The 23,272-nt window shown below is 38.3% G+C and overlaps 2 protein-coding genes across 2 annotated transcripts; one reads left to right on the top strand and one right to left on the bottom strand.

Annotated features, from left to right (window-relative positions):
• Nucleotides 1-7,110: 7,110 nt before the first annotated feature.
• On the top strand, nucleotides 7,111-7,599 carry LOC115986077. Its single transcript, XM_031108939.1, has one exon. The coding sequence runs from the start codon at nucleotides 7,111-7,113 to the stop codon at nucleotides 7,597-7,599; it is 489 nt and encodes a 162-aa protein (XP_030964799.1).
• Nucleotides 7,600-10,142: 2,543 nt separating this feature from the next.
• LOC115986076 (chromo domain-containing protein cec-1-like) lies at nucleotides 10,143-11,156 on the bottom strand. The gene is made up of 2 exons (XM_031108938.1): nucleotides 10,731-11,156; nucleotides 10,143-10,442 (listed from the first exon to the last, which is right to left on the bottom strand). The coding sequence occupies exons 1-2, from the start codon at nucleotides 11,154-11,156 to the stop codon at nucleotides 10,143-10,145; spliced, it is 726 nt and encodes a 241-aa protein (XP_030964798.1).
• Nucleotides 11,157-23,272: the final 12,116 nt, after the last annotated feature.

Here is a 23,272-nt window from a genome sequence, read left to right as displayed (position 1 = left end):
ACAAAAGGAATGGGAAACACTTGAAAGGAGATTCACATCTATCTCAAGATTGACCTAGTATCAAGAAAAATGACGACTCAGTCAGTGTCTATCTACAACATATCATGGAAAAGAGAGACAAACTAGCTGTTGTGTCAATTGAAACAGATGATGAAGTAATTCTTCACATTTCGTTAAAGGGACCTCCTAAAGAATATCTTCTTTTCTGCTCAGTCATGAGAACCAGAAATGGGCCAACCAATTTTGATGATCTTCATACAGTAGTTATTTCTGAAGAGTATTCAATTAAGAATATTGTGGAAGATAAACAAGAAAAGAATATCACGTCATTGAATTTTACTTCTAAGAAATTTAATTTCATTGCTTATGGTTGCCCAAGAGCGAGAGCACTTACTCAACCACACAGCCTAACTCTTGGAGGAAGGTATGGCCACTTATTTCAAAACACACACAAGCAAAGTTTCCAAGTTAGCCTTAGTTCAAAATTGTTAAAGCTAAGTTCATGTGAAATATGATTGGTAGATCATTGTGCCAAAAAAGAAATACATTTTCCAACTCAAAAGAAAACGAAAAAAAAGAATTAAAAAACAAAAGAAACAAGTAAGCAAGAGATTTATGGGCTAGTAAAATGGATGCCTTAAATTAATCACGTCAAATATTGCTAGTAAAATTTGTTATGTCTAATAAGCGTAAAATATCAGAATTTCCATTAAATTGTAGTTCATAATCACTTTGTGTCCTAAAAAAGCAAATACAAAAACACATTTGTGTCCTAAGTGAATTCATCTAACTCCTGGGCTCTAAGTTTAGAAGTCCATCTCTCAACATTGAGAGTTAGACAACTTTTTGTGCAACTTAATAATTGGACTTAGGTTGGGTTTTCTAAGAGTGGGGAAAATAAATTTTTTAATGCAAGTCCCGATGTACTGTTTAATGTTTTCAATAAGATGAATTTTGATTTGGCTTATTTTGATGTGTCCCATAATATTGAAATTCTACACTTAAATGGCTTATTTTTGTTTTGGTTTTTGTTTTTAGCCCAATTTTCAAAAAAAAAAAAAAAAAGTGTTGCTTTAACAAGAGTTTTATGTCAAAGCTCTTGATGCTAATTCTATCTAAAGAATTCCACTATTTTTTCATACTCAACTACTATGCACATGCACTTTAGCCACATGAATATGTTTCTTGGCTGAGAGATAGAGATGACTTTGAAAATCTTGAAAATGAAATGTAGAGACTATAACCCAAGTGAGTTCTTGAACCACTCTTTTTTTAGAGGGTTATTTTCTTTTGATCTCATTTTTCATTCGAAAGCATATAACTTTGTTGTTGCTTACTCTCATTATTTTTTGATTTGGTTGAATGCTAAGGATTCATCAATTTTATGCCACCCTTGAATATGTTAAAGTCATGGATTTTGAAGAACTATCCCAATCTTTAAGAGATGATTTTAGGCCATCTTTGTTAATTTTGAGCCATTATTATTTTCTTTCTTGATACATTACTGCTAGTCACCCATTTGAGCCTATTATTTTAGCCATTCTTTTTCAAACCCTTTCTTAAAGTGTTCCAAGAATGAATACAATTAAATTGTCTTATTGCGGTAAATTTGTAGTGAAATAGTTGGAAGAAAAGGAGGACTCACTAAAAAATAAAAAAAATAAAAAAAATTAAAAAAAAACATAAAAAAAAAAGAAAGAAAGAAAGAAAGAAAGAAAGACAGTCATACACAGAAAAGGAAAAATATTGAAAAAAAAAAAAGGAATGTGAAAGAGGAAGAAATAGAGAATGAATCTATCGATGAAATTTTGAAGAAAACAGAAAGAAAGTGAAAGTGCATTATTCAAGAAACTTGAGAGGGTAAATCGATTGTCATATACTTAAAAGAAGTTGTCTCTTTAATTGTTCTTGGGAATACTTTTTATTTTTACCTATACCCTTTGTTCTAAATTCCTCCCCTTTGCCCTACATTACGTCCCAATGAAAGTCCTATTTGATCTTAAGGGAGGTATGGTTTGGATCTTGACATGATTAATTAATGTGTGTGGTGTAATATTCTTAGTGTTTTGCATCCTTTCATGAGACTATACATGTCCTTTATTTTGCTTCACCGTTCTTCATCTTATTTATATGTGAGATATTAATCTTTGTTCTACATTATTCTGCTCACATATGTTTGAGAGTGTTACACTCTTTTCAGAGTAATTTTATTTGTTGAGTATTAACAACTGTGAGATTTGAGTTGAAGCATAACTTTGGATAGAAATTCAAGCCATATTTTATCTTAAGACTAAGGTTGTGTTTGTGTTGGCTAAAATATTCACACACTAAGTATTGATGGCACGTGGAATATCTTTGGTGGTTGTTAGTGTTTTGACCTTTGATTAACTATTTCTACTAAAGTAATGATTTTTTGTTATTTTGCGTCTTTGTCTTGAGTCGCTTAAATTGTTAGGGACTAGCAATGAGCTGGTTGGCAAGTGTGATAATAGCTTGATTTTGCATATTTATATCATTATTAGAATGCATTATCATACTCATTTTGAGTTAATTCATGCATTATATATATATATATATATATATAAATATATATATATATATATATTTTTATATATATATTTTGGAGAAACCATGCATTTTATAGTTTGTTTTGGAATAATGTTGAATAATCAATTTTGTACTTAATTGAATTTTAATGCGTAAATTTGTCTTTTGTAGGATAATGAAATTAAATAAGTGGATTTGTGCAAAAAAGAAAGCTAATGGAATTTAATTTTACAACGGCCATGATGAATTCAAAGAAGACCAACCTAATTAAATTCAAGTCCAATTAGAGTAAGGAATCAAAGGAAATTTGCATCAAATCCAAGTCCAATTCGGACTAGAATTTCAGCCTACGCACCAGTTAGTATTTGGAGCATAACTTTTGGCTCAGATGTCCAAACGAGATGATTCAAGTTGGGCTGGAGAGTAACTTAAAGGGATACAACTTTGTAGCTTACCAAAAGTCCGAATTCTGAAGTTAAATGAGCCGAAAACGTCAGTTTAGTAAATCCTAAAAACCTGGGATTTTCTTCAAACGGAAATTCAACTTGTAATAAGATTTCTTGACATATTTAAAGGCTCTTTAGGGGAAAATTCAAAGGAGAGCTGCTGTAGAACACAACTTAGGTTTTCTTAAAGTTTCTTTAATTTTGTTAGAGTTTTATTTGTGTTATGGCTTGTTAGAAGCCTTGCCAAGACAAGAGGTGAAACCCAACCATTTTTTGGTATGTTCTCAAAAAACAAAAAAAAGTGTTTAGTTTTGTGTAATTCTTTGATTTATCGTAGACTCTGAGTACGTATTCACTAGTTTTGTTCTGCCTAAAATCAATTAATTTCATGAAACTACCTTAGACAATTAATTCTTGAGTTTGTATTGTTAAATCATTTGATTAAGATCATCCTTCTTATGAATTTTACTTGAGCTATAAAATAAATATTATTAAGACTCCCAATAAATGTGTTGTGTGTGGATCCCTAAACCTTAGCGTCTTAATATATTGTTATTTTCTCTTAATTCAAACTACCTTTCCTAAACTATCAAAAATATCTTCAATTAGACTTTATTATTTTAGTTTTATTCTCTCATGGTTTGCTAATCAGTTCCCTTTTTCCTGTGGATTCGACCTCAGACTTACCGAGTTACTTCGCGACAATTCTACACTTGGGAGCATTATTTAAGACCTAGCAATAGCTAGGTCAAATCCTCCCTAGGTTTTACCTTGAAACGTTTGTTTTATTAGTTTTTCTAGATAATCATTTCATTGTCTTATTTATTTTTCCGCACGGCATGATATGATATTTTTCTATTTAACTTAGATCTCATAATTAACCTAAGAAACTACTTGGCTAATTCACTAGGTTTAAACAAATTGTTTTAAGGGGTCTAAACAAACAAATAGCACGCAACCTAGTTATTCTCCATCCAATCAACCACTTGTTACACATTTTTGTTTTAGTTATATATTTTTTTAATGAATTTGTTGTCGATCTTGGTTAAAATTTATTTTTCTTTTAATTTGTGGAATAATTGTTTAATTTTAATCTAATAGGCCAAGGGAGAAAGGGAAGAAATTATCAATAATTATACAAGCTTAAGTCTGAAGTAAACAAAAATATTTTCTTATGAACTTTAATTGTGTTATATATTAAAAAAAAAAAAAAAAAAAAAAAATCTTGCCTTGAATTTACTTTTTTTTTTTTTTTTGGGGTAGTGCTGCATGCCTATCCAAGATGATAATATATATATATATAGAGAGAGAGAGAGAGAGAGAGAGAGAGAGAGAGAAACAGGGAATCATGTGGCATAGTAGATTTTATTATCAAATTTAACATGGATATTATCTTATTTAACTATATCACAGTATAATATGAAAAATTAAAAAACTACTTAAATTCTCTAGAGTACTGCTTAATATAACATGAACTACAAATTAAGGATAAAAGGCGGGGGCTATTACTCCTGGCTTTTCCAATCTCTTCCCCTCCTCATTTTTTCTATAAAAATTTTAAATAAGGTATAATTTTCTTTTTAAAATTTTCCCCCCGCCCCCCTCTTCTTCATATTATTATTAAAAAAAAAAAAAAAAAATCCTCCCAAAAGATACTCATTTTCATTTTGCATTTAGAAAGCTAAGGATATATAAAGTGTTCTTCTATGGCCACTGTGGGGGCCTGTCAATCAACAGACCCATTAAGGTCAGGATCGTTGGGCCTGTGGCCCATCCGAGGAGGCCATGTCAGGTCACAAGACAATTGCCGAAGGGGGGTGGTAATCAATAACACGAGGGTAGAGTTCTGTATCCGTCTGAGGATGCCATACTCCTCGGCAGTATGCGTCCAAGGACGATCAGGACGCGGTCTTGCTGCAACCAGACCTCAGAACTAGGTCACCACTAAAGATAGAATAACCGACCAAGGGTGAAAGAGATAAGGCAAACAAATATCTATAGTTACAGCTGCCTCCGCATTAATGACCTCTCAACCAACTCTCTGGCCACATTAATGTGGAGGTGATACCTGAACAGTAAGGAAGCAGCCTTACAGCTGCCCATAGGAAGTTCCAGGAGGTGCTAGATAGGACAGAAAGAAATCCTCCAAATCCAACCTACACGTGTGCAGTGAGGATGGAACACAAAGGGTGGTATATAAACTAAAAGAAGAACATGCAGAAAAGGGATCGGAACAGAAAAGAAAAGAAAGAAAAAACACAGACAAAAGAAGAAGAGCAAAAAGAGAGAAAAAGAACTGTATCGATTACCAAAGAAAACGATCGTTGTGCCAACTCTAGACTTTCCATATACGTGAGGGTGAATCTTTTTATTATACAAAAGTTAACCTAGTTCTTTACACCCACGCTCTACAAATCATATTGTTTGGGGCCTATTTACGTGCGAGCCCAGTATCGTGTTGGGTTGTTACTAATCGTGTCCTTACAATTGGCGCCGTCTGTGGGAAGAGCTTGTGTTAGCTTAGAGGACTTCCGGTGCAACGTTTCTGATGGAGGAAGTGGGTCCACATTACCCCGCGGTGGGACCGTATCAGGAGAATGTCAACCTGCACCAGGCAGAGTCAAGGGGCTCTCAGCATGGTGGTCCTCGAAGGAGTCCCGAATGGAGAGAAGGCCATGAAGGGAGTGTACTTACAACTCATACAACCAGGAGCCACTCTCGGGGGAAGAGTCACGTCTCCCACGCGAATCATGATGGGAATCTGCAATGTGAGATTGCAGATTTGAAGAGAGAGTTGCGCCATGCACGGCGGGAGCGTTCCCTACCTTGCTCCGAGCCATCATCTGAGGAGTCGGATGGAACTAGTTATAGGCGGAGATCGAGAACTCCGCCAAGCGAGACTTTCTCCTATGAAGAGGAGCACCGCCATCGACGTAAGCGTAGAAGTCCAACTAGCAGGGGCTTGGGAAACGATGCCATGAACAAAGCCTTGAGTCAAATTTCCAAGTCGCCCTTTATGAGAAACATAGACGATGCTACTCATCCTCGGCGGTTCCATTAGCCTACGTTCTCTCTATATGATGGTCATTCAGATCCGGTGGAACATGTAAGCTATTACAGCCAGAAGATGGCTATTTACTCTAGGAACGAGGCTTTGATGTGCAAAGTTTTTCCATCGAGCTTGGGTCCGACGGCGATGAGGTGGTTCAACGGCTTAAGGGCCAATTCTGTTGGATCTTTCAAAGCACTGACTCGGGCTTTTGGTGCTCACTTTATTACATTCAGCAGGACTCCTCGGCCTTTGGGATCCCTGCTGACTTTTTCTATGCGAGAGGGCGAGACTCTCAAGAATTACTCGGATAGGTACTGGGAAATGTTTAACGAAATAGAGGGAAAGAACGATCCAGTGGCTATAACCACTTTCAAAGCTGGTCTCCCAGCTGATCACGATTTGAGGAAATCCCTGACGGGTAAACCTGTCACCAGTGTGCGCCAACTGATAGACAGAATAGATAAGTACAAAAGGGTAGAAGAAGATCAACTTCAGGGGAAAGGAAAGGCCAAGGTGATCCCTCAAGAGAAGAGGGATTTCAGGTCGGACCGTTATAATAACAGCCGACCACGGAGGGATTTTGGTGGGCAGTCGGGTTCGGCGGACACCCAGGTTGTTAATGCAGTATTCCGAGAGCCAGTGCAGCAGGTTTTGGAGAAGATAAAGAACGAGCCATTCTTCAAATGGCCGAACAAGATGGCGGGAGAGCCTAGGAAACACAACCCGAGTTTGTACTGTCATTATCATCAGGATCATGGGCACACGACGGATAACTGCAGGAATTTGTGTGACCACTTGGAACAGTTGGTCCGTGAAGGGAAATTAAAGCAACTCTTGCATCACTCCAGTGGAAGGGCGAGCCAAGCAGGTTCTGAGGTGCGTGGGGACGCTTCATCAAGGCTCCTCTTGGGTACGATTAACGTTATCTTTGCGGCCCCGGGAAGGACTGGATCTTGCCCCTCCAGAGTATTGTTGGTGTCCCAATCCCCAGCCGAGGATCATTCCCAAGCATTGAAGAGGGCCAAGGTGCGTGTCCCCCTGATTCTAGGCTTTTCGGATGAAGATATGGTTGGGACCATACAGCCTCATGAGGATGTTTTGGTGGCAACATTGAGAATTGGCGGGTACGATGTCAGAAGGGTGATGGTTGATCAGGGTAGCGCTGTGGATGTAATGTATCCAGACTTGTACAAGGGGCTAGGTTTGAAGCCGGAGGACTTAACAACCTACAACTCTCCTCTGGTAAGTTTTGAGGGAAGGCTGGTCACTCCTAAAGGACTGATTAGGCTGCCTGTGCAAGCAGGTATGGATGTGGTGGAGGTGGATTTTATCGTTGTAGATGTCTTTTCTCCGTACATGGCTATTATGGGCAGACCTTGGCTTCACACCTTTAAAGCGGTCTCGTCTACTCTGTATCAGAAGGTGAAGTACCCATCCAGAGACCAAGTGTTGGAAATAGTAGGGAATCAGGCAGCTGCTCGGCAATGCCAAGTCGCGGCTATACAACATCGGCCAGAAGCAGAAACCTCGGCTACGGCCGACAATGAGCCATAGCAATTAAAGGCCCCAGCACGAGGCTTGGACGTGCCAGCCAATGGGGTAGAATGTGAAGATCTGGAGAGGGTAGTTGTTGCAGATGATCCGGAAAAATTCTTCCAGGTTGGGGCTAAATTGCCTTTGCAGGAGAAAGCGAGTTTGCTGGAATTCCTCCGATCCAATGTGAACGTTCTTGCATGGGACTCGTATGAAGCCCTAGGGGTGGACCCAAATTTCATTTGTCATCGACTCAACGTGAACCCTGCTGTTATGCACAGGAGGCAACCTCCTCGGCGACCATCGAAGGAACATGCCGAAGCAGTTAGAAGCGAAGTTGCCAAGCTCAAACAGGCTGAGGTTGTTAACAAAGTGATAGTCAATAGGCTTAAAAAGAGGCTGGATGATTCTAAAGGAAAGTGGGTGGAAGAACTGCCACATGTACTTTGGACGTACCGGACAACACCCCGACGATCAACGGGGGAAACTCCCTTTTCCATGACCTATGGGGCCGAGGTCATCATTCCCCTGGAAACTGGATTCCCAACGTTAAGGACCAGTACATTCTCTTCGGATAGTAATGACGCGATGTTGGGGAAAAGTTTGGACCTCATTGAAGAGCGGAGGGAGAGCGCGATGGTTCAACTAGCTTACTACCAACATAAGCTCAAGCAAGGCTATGATAGTAATGTGAAGATGAGGCCACTAGCGGTAGGAGATTTTGTGCTAAGGAAAGTTCTGGGGGCCACCAAGAATCCAAATTGGGGAAAATTGGGACCTAATTGGGAGGGGCCATATCGAATCACTTCTGTAGCGGGAATAGGGGCTTATTATCTGGAAGACCTAGACGAAAAAGCCGTGCTTCATCCTTGGAATGTAAATAATCTCAAGAGGTATTATTATTAATAAAAGTGTTTCAATTCAAATATTTCTTTTAATTTACGTCAACCATACGTCTTGTACTCCTGCGTCCTGTGATATATATTGAAATGTTAAACAGAAACTAAGTTATGCCAGGTCCTCGGATCGCAAACTTGGTGGAAATTAACGTCCTATGATGTATATTGAAATGTTAAACAGAAACTAAGTTATGCCAGGTCCTCGGATCGCAAACTTGGTGGAAATTAACGTCCTATGATGTATATTGAAATGTTAAACAAAAACTAAGTTATGCCAGGTCCTCAGATCGCAAACTTGGTGGAAATTAACGTCCTATGATGTATATTGAAATGTTAAACAGAAACCAAGTTATGCCAGGTCCTCGGATCGCAAACTTGGTGGAAATTAACGTCCTATGATGTATATTGAAATGTTAAACAGAAACTAAGTTATGCCAGGTCCTCGGATCGTAAACTTGGTGGAAATTAACGTCCTATGATGTATATTGAAATGTTAAACAGAAACTAAGTTATGCCAGGTCCTCGGATCGCAAACTTGGTGGAAATTAACGTCCTATGATGTATATTGAAATGTTAAACAGAAATTAAGTTATGCCAGGTCCTCGGATCGCAAACTTGGTGGAAATTAACGTCTCATATTGTGTATTAAGGTGATAAGCAGTAGCTGAGTTGTGATAGATCTTCTAATCACAAACTTAACGAGAAATAACGCCCTGTAACACTCATTGGGGAATCAAAGAGAGATCTTTGGACGTAAGTTGGCTTACAATCAAGGTACTGAGGGCATGATTTTATTTAATTTATGAACTTTCGTAAAGAATGGCAACTGATTGGAAAGGATACGTGCATATCTAAACGTTTCCCTAAGACCCTGTTGTATTGACGCTTATTGCCTATTGCTAATTATAGATTGACGATTTTTATGAGTAAAAATGCTGCATACAAGCAAAAGATAGTCGAAATGAACATCTCTAAATTACGATAACACAGTGAATGAGTACAAAAGTAACATAAAGTAGTAAAAGCGGTAAGAAAATGAGCAAGGAGGTCCCCTACTAGACATCTAGTTAAGTTGCAAAACAAGTTCTACTTTTTTAATTTCAACTGGATCTGTGGGTTCTGGATGGCGGGTAGGTCTGCCTCCGAAGTTGTGATTCCCTCTTTGGCTTGGGTAACGTCCCCAGTTGGTAGAACTGTGGAGTCCAAATCCCTTTGAAAACCTTGGGAGGCCGTCTCTGCCTCCGAAGCGGAGGTGGTCTTGTTTGGGGAAGCTCCTGGAGGGGCAAGTCCCTCTTTTGCTGATTCCGGTTGGCCACGGGGAGGAGAATTGCGAGGCAAAACCTCCTTGTTGAGGTTAATAACTGAAGAAGGAGTATCAGTCTGATGGGGTAGAAGAACTGAGGGGCGGATCGTCTCGGGATAGAATATGTTCTCTGGCTTATGTAACTTAGATGAGGCCTCAACCCCAGCACGGTTAAGAGCCTCGCTCCAAGTTCTTGCGCAGTAGATACGGCATACCTCCGAAACCTCGGCTCTCAAAGCCTTCTCAGTTTCAACTATACCAATTTCGTAGCCTCTCTGCTCAGTTTCGTTCATTGTCTGTTCGGCCTTGATTTTTGCTTTCTCGGCTTGCTCCTTGGACTTTTCAGCTCACTCCCGTAGCTTTTAAGTTTCCTCCAAGTGCTTCCTGAGAACTAGAGCTTGCTCCTGAGTCTTCTTTAGCTCGGCATTCGCCTCACGCAGAAGTCTCCCCTGGTCCTCGGCCTGCTTCTGGTAGCCTTCTAATGCCGACTCGGCACTCTTGCGAGCTTGCTCTTCGACCTGTAGATTTTTCTTCGCATCGGCCAAGTCCTGTTCAAATTTGGACAAGGTCTGTACAGCCGTTACCCGTCTTTTTCTTTCGTCATCTAGCTGATCGAAACAGGCGTTGAGCATCTCATCTAGCTTGAAAGTATCTTGGATGATCTGTAGGAAAAAAGTTAACACTATAGTCAATGAAAAGTGCATATTGGTGAGTAACAGTTACAAAATGAAAAAGGATAAAAGATATCTTCTTACCATGCCCAAATATGGTTTGTTGTCGAGGACGAGTTCATTCTTCCTCATATTCTTTATTTCGGCCATGTCTTTTGGGAGCAATAAGGCTTCCTCTATGGCCGAAGCTACGTGACATCCTATGCCGCCGTTAAAGTCCCTTATAGATGCATCATCTCGCAGGGGCTCCCCACCGTGCATAGGTGCGGGCAACCATACTCGTGGTTCAGGATATTGGGAATTAGATTTGTCTTGGTCCCGCGCGGCTTGGTGCTTGGTCTTTTGCTGCTTTGCAGCTCGTTGGGCCTTCTCCTCTCGATTTGGACGAGACTTGCTCGTGTCTACCACATCCTTACCCTTCTGTTCCCTACGCCTTTTCTGCTCGGCAGCGTTAGGAAGCGCTGGTTGTGGTGATGACCGAGGAGGTTGGCGAGGAGCAGGAGGAGGAGACCTAGTTGGAAGAGATGAAGCTTGGGATGGTATTGTTTTTGCAGGCACATTCTTTCCCGGCTGACCTTTCATCAGCTCCAGCAAGCTTTTCTGAGGTTTTCTTTGTATCCCCATTTCGTCAGGATCTTCCTCGGGGCTTGTGGGTTGATCAAAAATCCCGAAATCGTCTGAGGACTCAGATACTGTTACAACCATTTTCTCGCCTTTCTCCTTTTTCCTTTTCCTTTTTATTTCCTTTTCCCTGAGGGAAGGTAAGGGTGAAGAAGGTCCCGTCGAGATGTTGGCTACGAAAAGAGGCTCTGTGCGAGGTGTGGACTGGGGAAGCGGAATACCCTCTGGAACAATGAACCCTTCGTAGGAAACACTGATACGGTGAAGCCGAGGATCGCGTGCTCTAATCACGCACTTCAGCGCCTGAAAAGCAAAAGAAAGGGGGGTATAGCCGAGAATTAAGTGTGCTGCCCGGAGCTGACCGTCAGCCTCATTCACGTATATTTCGGCCTTCAATAACTTATCCAGGCTCGCCTTATTGACTAACCTGAGATTGGGCTTCGTGTAGCGTCTATCTACAAAACCGTTGAGGCTAGAGTGAAAATTGTAGGGGACAAAAATAATGAAAAAGGAAAAAGTAAATGAAACGTGTTCACGAACTAAAAAGTATAGATCTACGACTACGCGCCCACCTGGTGTTCCCTCTACGGTCGGGCAAGGCAAACCATCGTGCCATTCCCCAGAGAGAATAAGGAAATCCTCCTTTAGGTTCTTGTTTGAAGTGGGAAGGCACTGAATTAGCCTTACCTCAGGATATCTCGACTTGAGATAATATCCCTGGCCGGTTAAGTGATGGAGGTTGTACACCCAATTCACATCATGATGGGTTAGCTTTAAGTCCATTCTCTTGTTCAGAGCGTCTATACTTCCCAGGACCCTAAACATGTTTGGAGCACACTGGGTGGGGGATAACCTAAAGAAATTGAGGTAACTCCTAGTGATACTACCCATGGGGATAGTCATCCCGCCCTCTATAAAGGCAATCATGGGAATAACTACTTCCCCAGTTTGTCTGGCATCAACCCATTCCCCTTGGGCTGCGTACCTCATCCCTACCGTTGGGGGGATTTTATACTTAGAGCGAAAGTTTCTAATACCTTCCTCGGATTCGACGAGACATCGAAATGGATTCTTTTGTTTCCCCATTTTTCTAAAAGATTTAGCAGAAAAGACTGTTGGGTCTGAAATAAAAGTAGAAAAAACTTCGAGGGGACTTACAGATTCAAAGGAATGACCTCGGACAAAGTACGATTATTTGTAGTCGCCAGGAAAGTGACAAAAATAGAGAAAGGCAGGTTCAATGTATGAACTCTGGAACCACGTAATCATCAAAGGTAAAGTACTGGGTTAATTCGGGAACGCCTTTATAGTCATATGAGGATTGTGAGCGGTAAAGTTCCCGCTCACAAAACAAGGAAGGCCTTCTGCCGTTAGATTTAAATCTCAACGTCGAACGTGGGAGACAAGGGCGTTGCCAGAATTTAATGCTGCCAAAATCGGGATGCTGAAGCGTCAGGGGCGTGCCCTAAAACACGCATAGGTACGGGCTTATGACGTCAAAATCCACCTTCTTTCCCGAGGAGTCGAAAAGTAGGATTTTGAGGGGCTATTGTGGGGGCCTGTCAATCAACAGACCTATTAAGGTCAAGATCGTTGGGCCTGTGGCCCATCCGAGGATGCGTATCCGTCCGAGGAGGCCATGTCAGGTCACAAGACAATTGCCGAAGGGGGGTGGTAATCAATAACATGAGGGTAGAGTTCTGTATCCATCCGAGGACGCCATACTCCTCGGCAGTATGCGTCTAAGGACGATCGGGACGCGGTCTTGCTGCAACCAGACCTCAGAACTAGGTCACCACTAAAGATAGAATAACCGACCAAGGGTGAAAGAGATAAGGCAAACAAATATCTATAGTTACAGCTGCCTCCGCATTAATGACCTCTCAACCAACTCTCTGGCCGCATTAATGTGGAGGTGATACTTGAACAGTAAGGAAGCAGCCTTACAGCTGCCCATAGGAAGTTCCAGAAGGTGCTAGATAGGACAGAAAGAAATCCTCCAAATCCAACCTACACGTGTGCGGTGAGGATGGAACACAAAGGGTGGTATATAAACTAAAAGAAGAACATGCAGAAAAGGGATCGGAACAGAAAAGAAAAGAAAGAAAAAACACAGACAAAAGAAGAAGAGCAAAAAGAGAGAAAAAGAACTATATCGATTACCAAAGAAAACGATCGTTGTGCCAACTCTAGACTTTCCATATACGTGAGGGTGAATCTTTTTATTATACAAAAGTTAACCTAGTTCTTTACACCCACGCTCTACAAATCATATTGTTTGGGGCCTATTTACGTGCGAGCCCAGTATCGTGTTGGGTCGTTACTAATCATGTCCTTACAGCCACCATAAAATCTCACTATAAGAGGTAGGAATTTTTCTTTCACTAATTAGTTGAAAAATGCTATGATATAAGGTTACAACTTATAACTTTGATGAGACATATCTACTTTTCAACCATAAAAAAAAAAAATAAATAAATAAAAGAAAAATCATTTAGTTGTCATTTTTATAGTTGTCTTGTATAACATTATATATATGTAATGGCATATAAAAATAATATATATGATTATTCTACTAGAAATTAATTTATTTGTATATTATGTTCTGTTTTCTAAAAATATTGTTACAATAAGTGTAATGTTTAATGTATTTAAACAAAAACCTTGATCCACAAACAATTCCAAGATTTTTAATTTGGTTAATTAATATGGATTCTATTACTCAGCTTAAAATTCCAAATCTGGATTGACTGGCATAGATCCAAATCATCCACAAAAAATTTCAAAAATTTTAATCAGGTTGATGAAAATGGAATTAATTACTTAGATTACAATTCTTAACCCATTGATTGGCATGTATTCAATCATCCACAAATGATTTCAAGACTTTTAATGGATTAATTAACAGGGATTTAAAGCTTAAAGTTAAAATTCTTAACCTTGGAATATTAACACGGATTTAGTTGCTCAATTCAAAATTCAATCATCAAAAAACAATTTCAATACTTTTAATTGGATTAATTAACATGGATTTAACCATCCGAATTATAAAATTTTCACTCAAGATGATTAACAAGGATTTATTCATCCACCAATTCTTTTAAGATTTTAAATTGGCTAATTAACAACTTTCAAATTTCCATTTTCCCAATGGGGCCATAAAAATCCTAAATTTAAAATTTCTTTAAAATCCTAAAAAAATAAAAAATTACATGTACAAAACCTAAATTAAAGATAGAAAAAAATTTTTTTAAAAAAAACTACATTATTAGAGACTAAAAAACTTTTTAAGTTTGTTGGGGCTAAAATTAAGCTTTTAAGGGATTAAAAACAATCACATTAATTTCGTTAGGTAATAAAAATGATTACTTTGAACTTTGGGTATTACAATTGCTCATGGTCTCAAATTCTAGGACCAATAGAGTATTTTTGCCATGTAATTAAGTATAGTTTCATGCAGAAATCCATCATTATAAAAGGAAAAATGATACTTTTGAAAATCAATTGAACTTAGTAACCCACACTTGTAACCGAATGGGACATTAACTTGGTTGAATGTATGTTGGGATTAATAGGGCCGGGTGAGATGTGGTTACTTTTTGGTTTGTTCACCCTTGATAGATTAACCTAATCATTAGCATGCTCCCTTGGCCTTGGGTTAAAGGACATCATCCCTACCTACCATGAGTGTGTAGCCATCTATAAACACACTTTGATTTTATTGAACTCTTCCTAACAAGCTACCTAGCTCATCGCCATACAAACTTTTTTTCTTTTTTTTTCTTTTTTTATGGCCTTTTATCGATCTTTTGTAAAAATTTGTTCTTTTAATCGTTTTTAGGTTTTCTTTATTAAAAAAAAATATATATTATTTTCTTGTAAACCCTGGAAAAAATAATTTTTTTTATTATATATATTTTTTTAAGTTTGGTGCAAACTTGAGAAGTTTAATTTCTTTATTATTTTTTTCAACATGTAAAATTAAAGTTTTTTTTTTTTTTTTGAGAAACTAAAATTAAAAAGTTGAATAAAAATTGAATTGATGACTATAAATAGTATATGCCCTTCAATTGGTTGATAGTAAATGCTAGAGCTTTTGTAGTTGATATGTGGCCGTCAAGATCTTAAGGCCACGGATCTAGTAGTTGGTCCAAATTTATTTTGTTTAATTGGTTGCATACTTTCAATACTTTAATTTCTTTCTTTTGTGGTTTGTTTTATTTAAATATTTATCTTCTTAAAAAAAATTATTTACCTGAGATTAAATGTTCATTAATTTTTAGTGGTCGAGTTGGTTTCATCTATATATATATATATATATATAAAACCGAAGCTTTTGAAACTCCCACAATTTTTCATTTCATCATTATTTTTGAAAAATTAACATTATAAAACAAAAATTCTGATTTTAATAATTGTGGGGTCCAATAATTCGTGGCCCTGGCCCATTTTTACGTTGGGGCCCAAAGTCCGAGCCGAGGAAGGTTATAGCCGGGGATAGGAAATAAAAGTCCAAATAAGTCTTGAGATATAGCCGAGGATGATTCTGTCCTCGGCATATCCGAGGTCTCCCTGGAAGGAAGGGCAAAAACGGTATAGGAACAGTTTGGGAAAAAATCTAAAATATCTAGGTCAATAAAGACAGGTGCGCTGGACAGTATAATGACCAAGGACAAAGGGAAAGCTGCCCTTACTGCCATTCAATACTCTGCACCTGACAGAGCCATACTCTTCAACTTTTACAACCACCCCCAACCACTCTGGGTATGGGCTGATGGGACAAGTATCAGTCCTGGAAAATCGAACCCCACACGTGGACGTTGGATAAGGGATACAGGCTAGTATAAAAGGAAAAATAAGCCATCCGGGGAGGTGGCTGGGAAAAATGGCCAAAAACCAGAGCCTCCCAGCCCGCATCCAGGAGAAAGACTCCTAGGGCGAACACGATATTAATTACGTATGCCCGACATGAAAAACCCACTGTCTTGTGACCAAGGCCAAGCCTTTCAAACCCACGCTCTATAAATGATATTGTTTGGGCCTTTTTACATACGAACCCAATATTATTATGGGTCGTTACAAATCGTGTCCTCACAATTGGCGCCGTCTGTGGGGAAGGCTTGTGTGTTGGCATAGGCGGTAGGTCGAGACAGTTCCCTTGTCATTTCTAACAGCCGGTTGCTGTGTTCTAGTGTAAAGTTCCACTAGGGGCTATGTTTCTTTACTAGGGGCTACGCTTCGTAGCGTCAGCCGCACGGATGGTTCTAGGGGCTTGGTCGAGGAACTAATTCCCCTAAAACCAAGGTCTCATGCCATAGCTGAGGGGTTAATTCCCCCAACTACTTAGAAGAAAAACTGAGTTTTGGACAGAACCAAGGTATTGCATGGTCCTCGGACTCAAACCTATGGGGAAACCAACTACTTAGAAGAAAAAACTGAGTTTTGGACAGAACCAAGGTATTGCATGGTCCTTGGACTCAAACCTATGGGGAAACCAACTACTTAGAAGAAAAAACTGAGTTTTGGACAGAACCAAGGTATTGCATGGTCCTCGAACTCAAACCTATGGGGAAACCAACTACTTAGAAGAAAAAACTGAGTTTTGGACAGAACCAAGGTATTGCATGGTCCTCGGACTCAAACCTATGAGGAAACCAACTACTTATCAATGTCTATCAAGTTTTGGACAGAACCAAGGTCTTGCATGGTCCTCGGACTCAAACCTATGGGGAAACCAACTACTTATCAATGTCTATCAAGTTTTGGACAGAACCAAGGTATTGCATGGTCCTCGGACTCAAGCCTATGGGGAAACCAACTACTTATCAATGTCTATCAAGTTTTGGACAGAACCAAGGTATTGCATGGTCCTCGGACTCAAACCTATGGGGAAACCAACTACTTATCAATGTCTATCAAGCTTTGGACAGAACCAAGGTATTACATGGTCCTCAGACTCAAACCTATGGGGAAACCAACTACTTATCAAAATCAAGTCTTGGACAGAACCAAGGTATTGCATGGTCCTCGGACTCAAACCTATGGAGAAGTCAGCTACTTAATAAGAATTCTAAGTCGCTCAGTCCTCGGACCAAATACCAGAAAAGGTCAAAGCTATGAAAGTTATTAGGAAGAAGGCGAAACGCCTTATTACTCAGTGACCAACAGGGGGGGTACATTTTGGGTTATATATCCTCGGATGATTACTTCCTACATGGCATCGAGCATTCAGCCATCACCTCGTTCAAATTTGGGGTATACAACCCACTTTCAGGTCAGTCTTATTGTACACGATAGCTCCAATAAGTTCATAGTAGTATCTTTTATCTTGGTAAGGGATTTTGGCCCTAAGTATCGCTTTCTCAGGTCGGCATTATTGTGCCGAACAATATTATTAAGTTCATTATGAACACCTTTTTCTCAATAAAGGTTTCTGCCCTAAGTGCCATTTATTCAAGTCGGCATTATTATGCCAGATAGTTCCAATAAGCACAGAGCAAGATCTTTTTATTAACTGAGATTTCGGCTCCAAGCATCATTCATAATATAAAAATAAAAAGAAAGAAGTTACAGGATAGTACGTCTATTCACAGCATAACTATTTCAAAAGAAGAGATAGAATATACGAAATCAAGAAATGACAACCTTTATTAATGTAAAGAGGTGTTATAGTGTACAATGAAGGGCTTAAACAAAGCCTATATAGAAAATGAGCTACAAAAACAAAAAAAAAAAAAAAAAACAAACAAACAGAAATCTTTTTAAGCTCTGCTCCCAAGTCTTTCCAAGCTCTGCCCCAGTGGCACCCATATTGAGAGGAGGACCTTCCTTGGTGGGAGAGGAGAAGAAGAGGAAGAAGGAAAAGTACCAGGATGGATCTGGTGGTGGAAAGAAGAAGAAAGAGAGGCAAAAGGAGGCACCAATGAAGGAAGAGAGGAAGAAGCAGGGATACTTTGTCCCTGCGTCAGTCCTGACTCCTAACACGCTGGTGCCATGTTAGCTATGCTTATAAGAGAGCGGCTGCTACTGATAATGGGTGATCCCAGCTCAGTCGCACCAAAAGTTTGACGCGACGAGCCCCTGCTTCGGATTTTGACTGAAAGGAGGATGAGAAGTATCTTGAATCTCTCCCATCCCTGCCCTGACCGAGCCATTTTGAGCTTCGCAAGAACGTAGCATTTCTGGGAAGGGTATGGTCTCTTCATTCCCACTCCTATCTTGGACTTATCACGACTCAAGGTATAAGCAAGCGGATAAGGGAAACTCTGGGGGAAGCTAAGGATTTTCAGACTTCAAAAGAATTGAAAGGGCTCTGTGTAAGAAAGGTAACCTCTTGCTTTCCTTCTTATATGAAGGGCAAAACGGGAGGCATTTAATCTATCCATATTTCCAAGAAAATCGGTAAATGAGAATATACCCGTTCCACTTCCCCACACCGTCAATAACCGTCGAATTTAAATGGTCTCGTAAGGGAAATCATTAAAGGCGCGTTTCGGATAATGAAGCGGCAGGAACGCATCATGAATGAATTCAAAAGAATGTCTAGTAGTCCGGTATGTTTCCTGGATAGATGAAGAGACACCCACATTGATGAAGGGCAGATCTAAGCAGACCGCAATAAAGGCGTGGCATTATCAAAACCCTCCTCTTCGACCAAGAGGTCGGATAGCAGGATTTTGAGGGGCTATTGTGGGGTCCAATAATTCGTGGCCCTGGCCCATTTTTACGTTGGGGCCCAAAGCTCGAGCCGAGGAAGGTTATAGCCGGGGATAGGAAATAAAAGTCCAAATAAGTCTTGAGATATAGCCGAGGATGATTCTGTCCTCGGCATATCCGAGGTCTCCCTGGAAGGAAGGGCAAAAACGGTATAGGAACAGTTTGGGAAAAAATCTAAAATATCTAGGTCAATAAAGACAGGTGTGCTGGACAGTATAACGACCAAGGACAAAGAGAAAGCTGCCTTTACTGCCATTCAATACTCTGCACCTGACAGAGCCATATTCTTCAGCTTTTACAACCACTCCCAACCACTCTGGGTATGGGCTGATGGGACAAGTATCAGTCCTAGAAAATCGAACCCCACACGTGGACGTTGGATAAGGGATACAGGCTAGTATAAAAGGAAAAATAAGCCATCCGAGGAGGTGGCTGGGAAAAATGGCCAAAAACCAGAACCTCCCAACCCGCCTCTAGGAAAAAGACTCCTAGGGCGAACACGATATTAATTACGTATGCCCGACACGAAAAACCCACTATCTTGTGACCAAGGCCTAGCCTTTCAAACCCACGCTCTATAAATGATATTGTTTGGGCCTTTTTACGTGCGAACCCAATATTATTATGGATCGTTACAAATCGTGTCCTCACAATAATTATTTCTCCCCGATACTCCTTCCCCTTCCTTATAAAAACTCGATCAACTCTTTCTCTTTTCCAATTTTTCCTTCTTCTCCGTTCTTCTGTGTTTATTCTTCTTTTGCTTCTTTGGTGTTTCCTTTCTTCTTCTGTCACTGGTGCCCAAAACCAAAAGAAATCAAAAGTCTTAGATATTTTCTTTTCCAATAAAGCTGTCTACCAATATGGCAGACGCTACCCCTTCCCCATGAAAAAGTTGGACATGTGGCCACGCTTCAACCATTCATTTGCTTTTAAATTTTTTAAAACTTTTTTTCATTTAATTGCAATTGCATTATTTATTGGTACTACAAACCCACATATTCGTATATTAAGTTCATGTACTGGTCTTCTCAACAACCATTCATGTACTGTTATTGTAAATTAGAATTTATATTATAGATTAAATTGGTATAATATTACATAAATTTATAAAAAAGTGTACAATATATAACGTTATAGACATTCATTTTGTTTATAATATAAATCTATTTTATCATGATAGTATAATGTAAACTAATAATTTTATTATTATTATTATTATTTTTAACAATTAATAATTGTAGGGACACGATTTTGGTTGATCCGATCCTGGATGGTCAAGCCTTGGCCCAAAAAGTCTCACACAATGAATTTTTGTAGAGTGTGGGTCGAAGAACTTGACTCCAGTTGGCTTAAACGGTTCGTTGCATGGGCTTAGGAGATATAGAAACAAGAATGAAGAAAGTGGATATGAAGGGGGGAATTTTATTCATGGTCATGCATTCGTACAATGAAATTTTTGCTCCTCTGTTCCTTCTCTCCTTTTTTCCTCCGTCCCCTCTCTTGAGGGACTTACATATTATATAGGCCCTCTTTTATCATCTGGACCTTACACTTGTTGATCATCCAAACCTCTACTTGAGCATTTGTCCCATCAGACACCCTTACCAGTTCTTTGTGAGTTGCAGTGACCAAGGTAGTACTGTTCAGGGGTCTTCTCTTCATTAATGCGGCCAGGAGAGTAGCTGTGGTGCATTTAATGTGGTGGTGACAGCCTTTGTTGGGATATTTTGGGTCTCCTTTCTTTTTACGTGCTTGGAGTGAGGACTACAATAGCTGGGATGTACCTTTGACCTGGACTTTGGAACGTCCAAGGAGGAATTACTCGTCGGACGTGTTCTCTTTGCTCCAGTGGGCCTGAGCAAGGATTCTGGGCCGCGACGTCTCTTCGGACAGAATGGTCCTCGGACGGGCCCAAGGCCCAACCAACCTGTTATTCTGGGCCGGTCCCCACAATAATAATAATCCATTGATTTTTGATATATCATAATGAAAGTTATGATATAGAAAATACATTTGAATGATTGTCTTTATATTTATTTAAATTATTTTGGTTAGTTTTTCTATTTATGTTAATTTATTATATTTATCTATATTGTAAATAACTATTAAATTAATTATGATATTATCATGGTTCAACCTCGGCCTGACCTCGAAAATCTTGAACCTTTTCCTTCTTTGGTTCTTTGAACGGTCTGAGTTTCAAAACAATGATATAGGTAACCCCACTATTCTATTCTGTTCCAAAATTTGGCCTGTACCGGCATTCAAGTTGAAATTTTGTCATTCCAAACAGGATAGGAATTTTTGAGCTAAATGAAGAACGTGTTTTCACTGAGTAGCTTCTTTTGGATTTGATGGTGTAGACATTAGAAAAGAAAACTGATTTTAAAAAAAAAAAAAAAAAAAAAAAAGTTGAACGAAGAAGATGAGATGAAGGAGTGTTATATAGATTTGCAGATGTTTGAGTAGTTTGAAAGAGGGATGAAAAGAGTTAAAAAAAAAAAAAAAATGAGATGACATTTATGACACTTGGGAGGGGTAGAAAAGAAGTTTCTAGGAAGGTACTTCGGTACTTCCTTTACAATGCCATCACATGCCTTTTTATTCACAAAACTGCCATTACATCATTTTATAAAAATATTTCTTTTAAATAAATAATCAGATAATCATTTTTAAATATTTTAGCTTAACTATAACAGCAAAATAAATTCCGACATAAAAAAAAAATAGTAAACAAATAACTTTATTTCAAAATAAATTCCGACATAAAAAAAAAATAGTAAACAAATAACTTTATTTCAATTCAGAAAAAAAAAAAAAAAAAAAAAAACCTTATTTCAGCCCAAAAATAGTAGAAGTAATAACCATATTATTATTGTCTAAAGTCTAATTGAAATGCACAAAAAAAATTGCATAGGTGATAGCTTAAACTCTTCATTCTTTCTTTTTTTTTTTTTTTTTTAAGTAATAGCTTAAATTCTTCATTCATTATTGGATTTTTTTTTCATAATCAATAGTTTTCCCGTGCATTGCACGGGTTAGCGACTAGTTTTTAGTAAACAAGGTTCTTTGGCATTGATGCTTTGCTATATATAATTATATAACTTTTAATTATTGCAAGAGCTAGAGCTTAATATTTAATATGTAGCCATCAAGATCTTAAAGCTGTGGATATAGTAAGCCTATATAATCTTGGTTCCAATTTATTTTGTTAAATTGATTACATACTTTCATTTCATTCTCTTTTTCTTTTTTCCATTTTTTTTTTGGTAAATGTTATTTAATTTTCAATGGTCCAGTTAATTTCTTTTTTGGACAAAGTTTAGCTACAAAATTGTAGCTTAAAACTATAATCTTACTTAATATCATTAATATTACTATATATTTCAAAAATCTAACAGTTGGGTTGTATATTTTTTATGATCTTAATATATATGTCAAATTTTGTGTCAATCGGATATTATTTATTTTTAATATATAAGATCATATTTTATACATAATTTTAAACTACAAAAACTTTGCAATTTAAACTATTTATTGATGACTTTGTTATTGATTTTCAATTTTTAAAAAATTTTACAAGTATGAAGAATATAAGAAGAAAAATGTAATCTAATGGTGGATTGTCAAAATTCACTTTTAATAAAAAGATATTGAGTAAAGTTGTAACTTTAAGTTACAACCAATTTTGTAGCTAAAATTTGTCAATTTTTTTACTAAATAAAGTTCTAAACACTATATATTATCACTTAAAGTATACGCAATTTTTTAAAAACATGCATTTTCTCTAAATTGTTGTTATTGGATTGAAATCTTTGTGGAAATTTTGTTTAATCTTTATCTAATGAGCTATGGGAGGAAAGGGACAAGATGAAGAATAATTTGGCAAGCCTTAATCTGAATCAACAAATTGTTTGTCCTATTAATTTGAATGAAATTCAATTAGGATAATAATAATAATAATAATGATGATGATGATGATGATGATGATGTTTCTCAGAAAATTAGTAGGTTGGATGATGCAGATTAAGATAATGTGTCGGACTTGAAAAAAAATCGACAAAAGTCAGAGGAGACCAGGGTGACCGGCCACAAATCCTCTGATGATGAAGTTAGTTTCTTTCTTCAGAAAATCTGAAATTTCAAGATTCTAGGAATATTGCCCAGAATGAACTTACCCTTCTTCACAGGAGTAGAAGTGTTTATATAGGTCGATGTAAGCGGTTATTCATCTCATAACTCCCCCTATTATTAAAGAGTTTGTAGGATTTGGAGTCAACTCCTGTAACTGTCGTGGGAGTTATGTTTCTTTCACTATCGTTTTCATAACTGTCGTTGGAAACGATTCATCACAAAGAGGCCTAATTTCCTTTATTAAGTGTAGAGCTCAACCGTCCAAATGCTTCTAAGGACGAACGAGCATTTTAAGGAGGCTCGTCCATCTAAACTCTTCTAAGGACGGACAAGGTCACTAAGGACGC

Source organism: Quercus lobata, chromosome 4, assembly GCF_001633185.2.
Source record: "Quercus lobata isolate SW786 chromosome 4, ValleyOak3.0 Primary Assembly, whole genome shotgun sequence".
Classification (NCBI taxonomy): Eukaryota; Viridiplantae; Streptophyta; class Magnoliopsida; order Fagales; family Fagaceae; genus Quercus; species Quercus lobata.
This window is presented reverse-complemented; position numbering and strand designations above follow the sequence as displayed.

Excerpts from the sequence above, each read along its gene's own strand:
- LOC115986077 (XM_031108939.1), top strand. The coding sequence starts at position 7,111 with ATGGTTGGGACCATACAGCCTCATGAGGATGTTTTGGTGGCAACATTG.
- LOC115986076 (XM_031108938.1), bottom strand. The coding sequence starts at position 11,156 with ATGGTTGTAACAGTATCTGAGTCCTCAGACGATTTCGGGATTTTTGAT. Across the intron at positions 10,443-10,730 it reads CCCAATATCCTGAACCACGA|ATCATCCAAGATACTTTCAA; the intron begins GTATGGTTGCCC and ends TTTTTCCTACAG.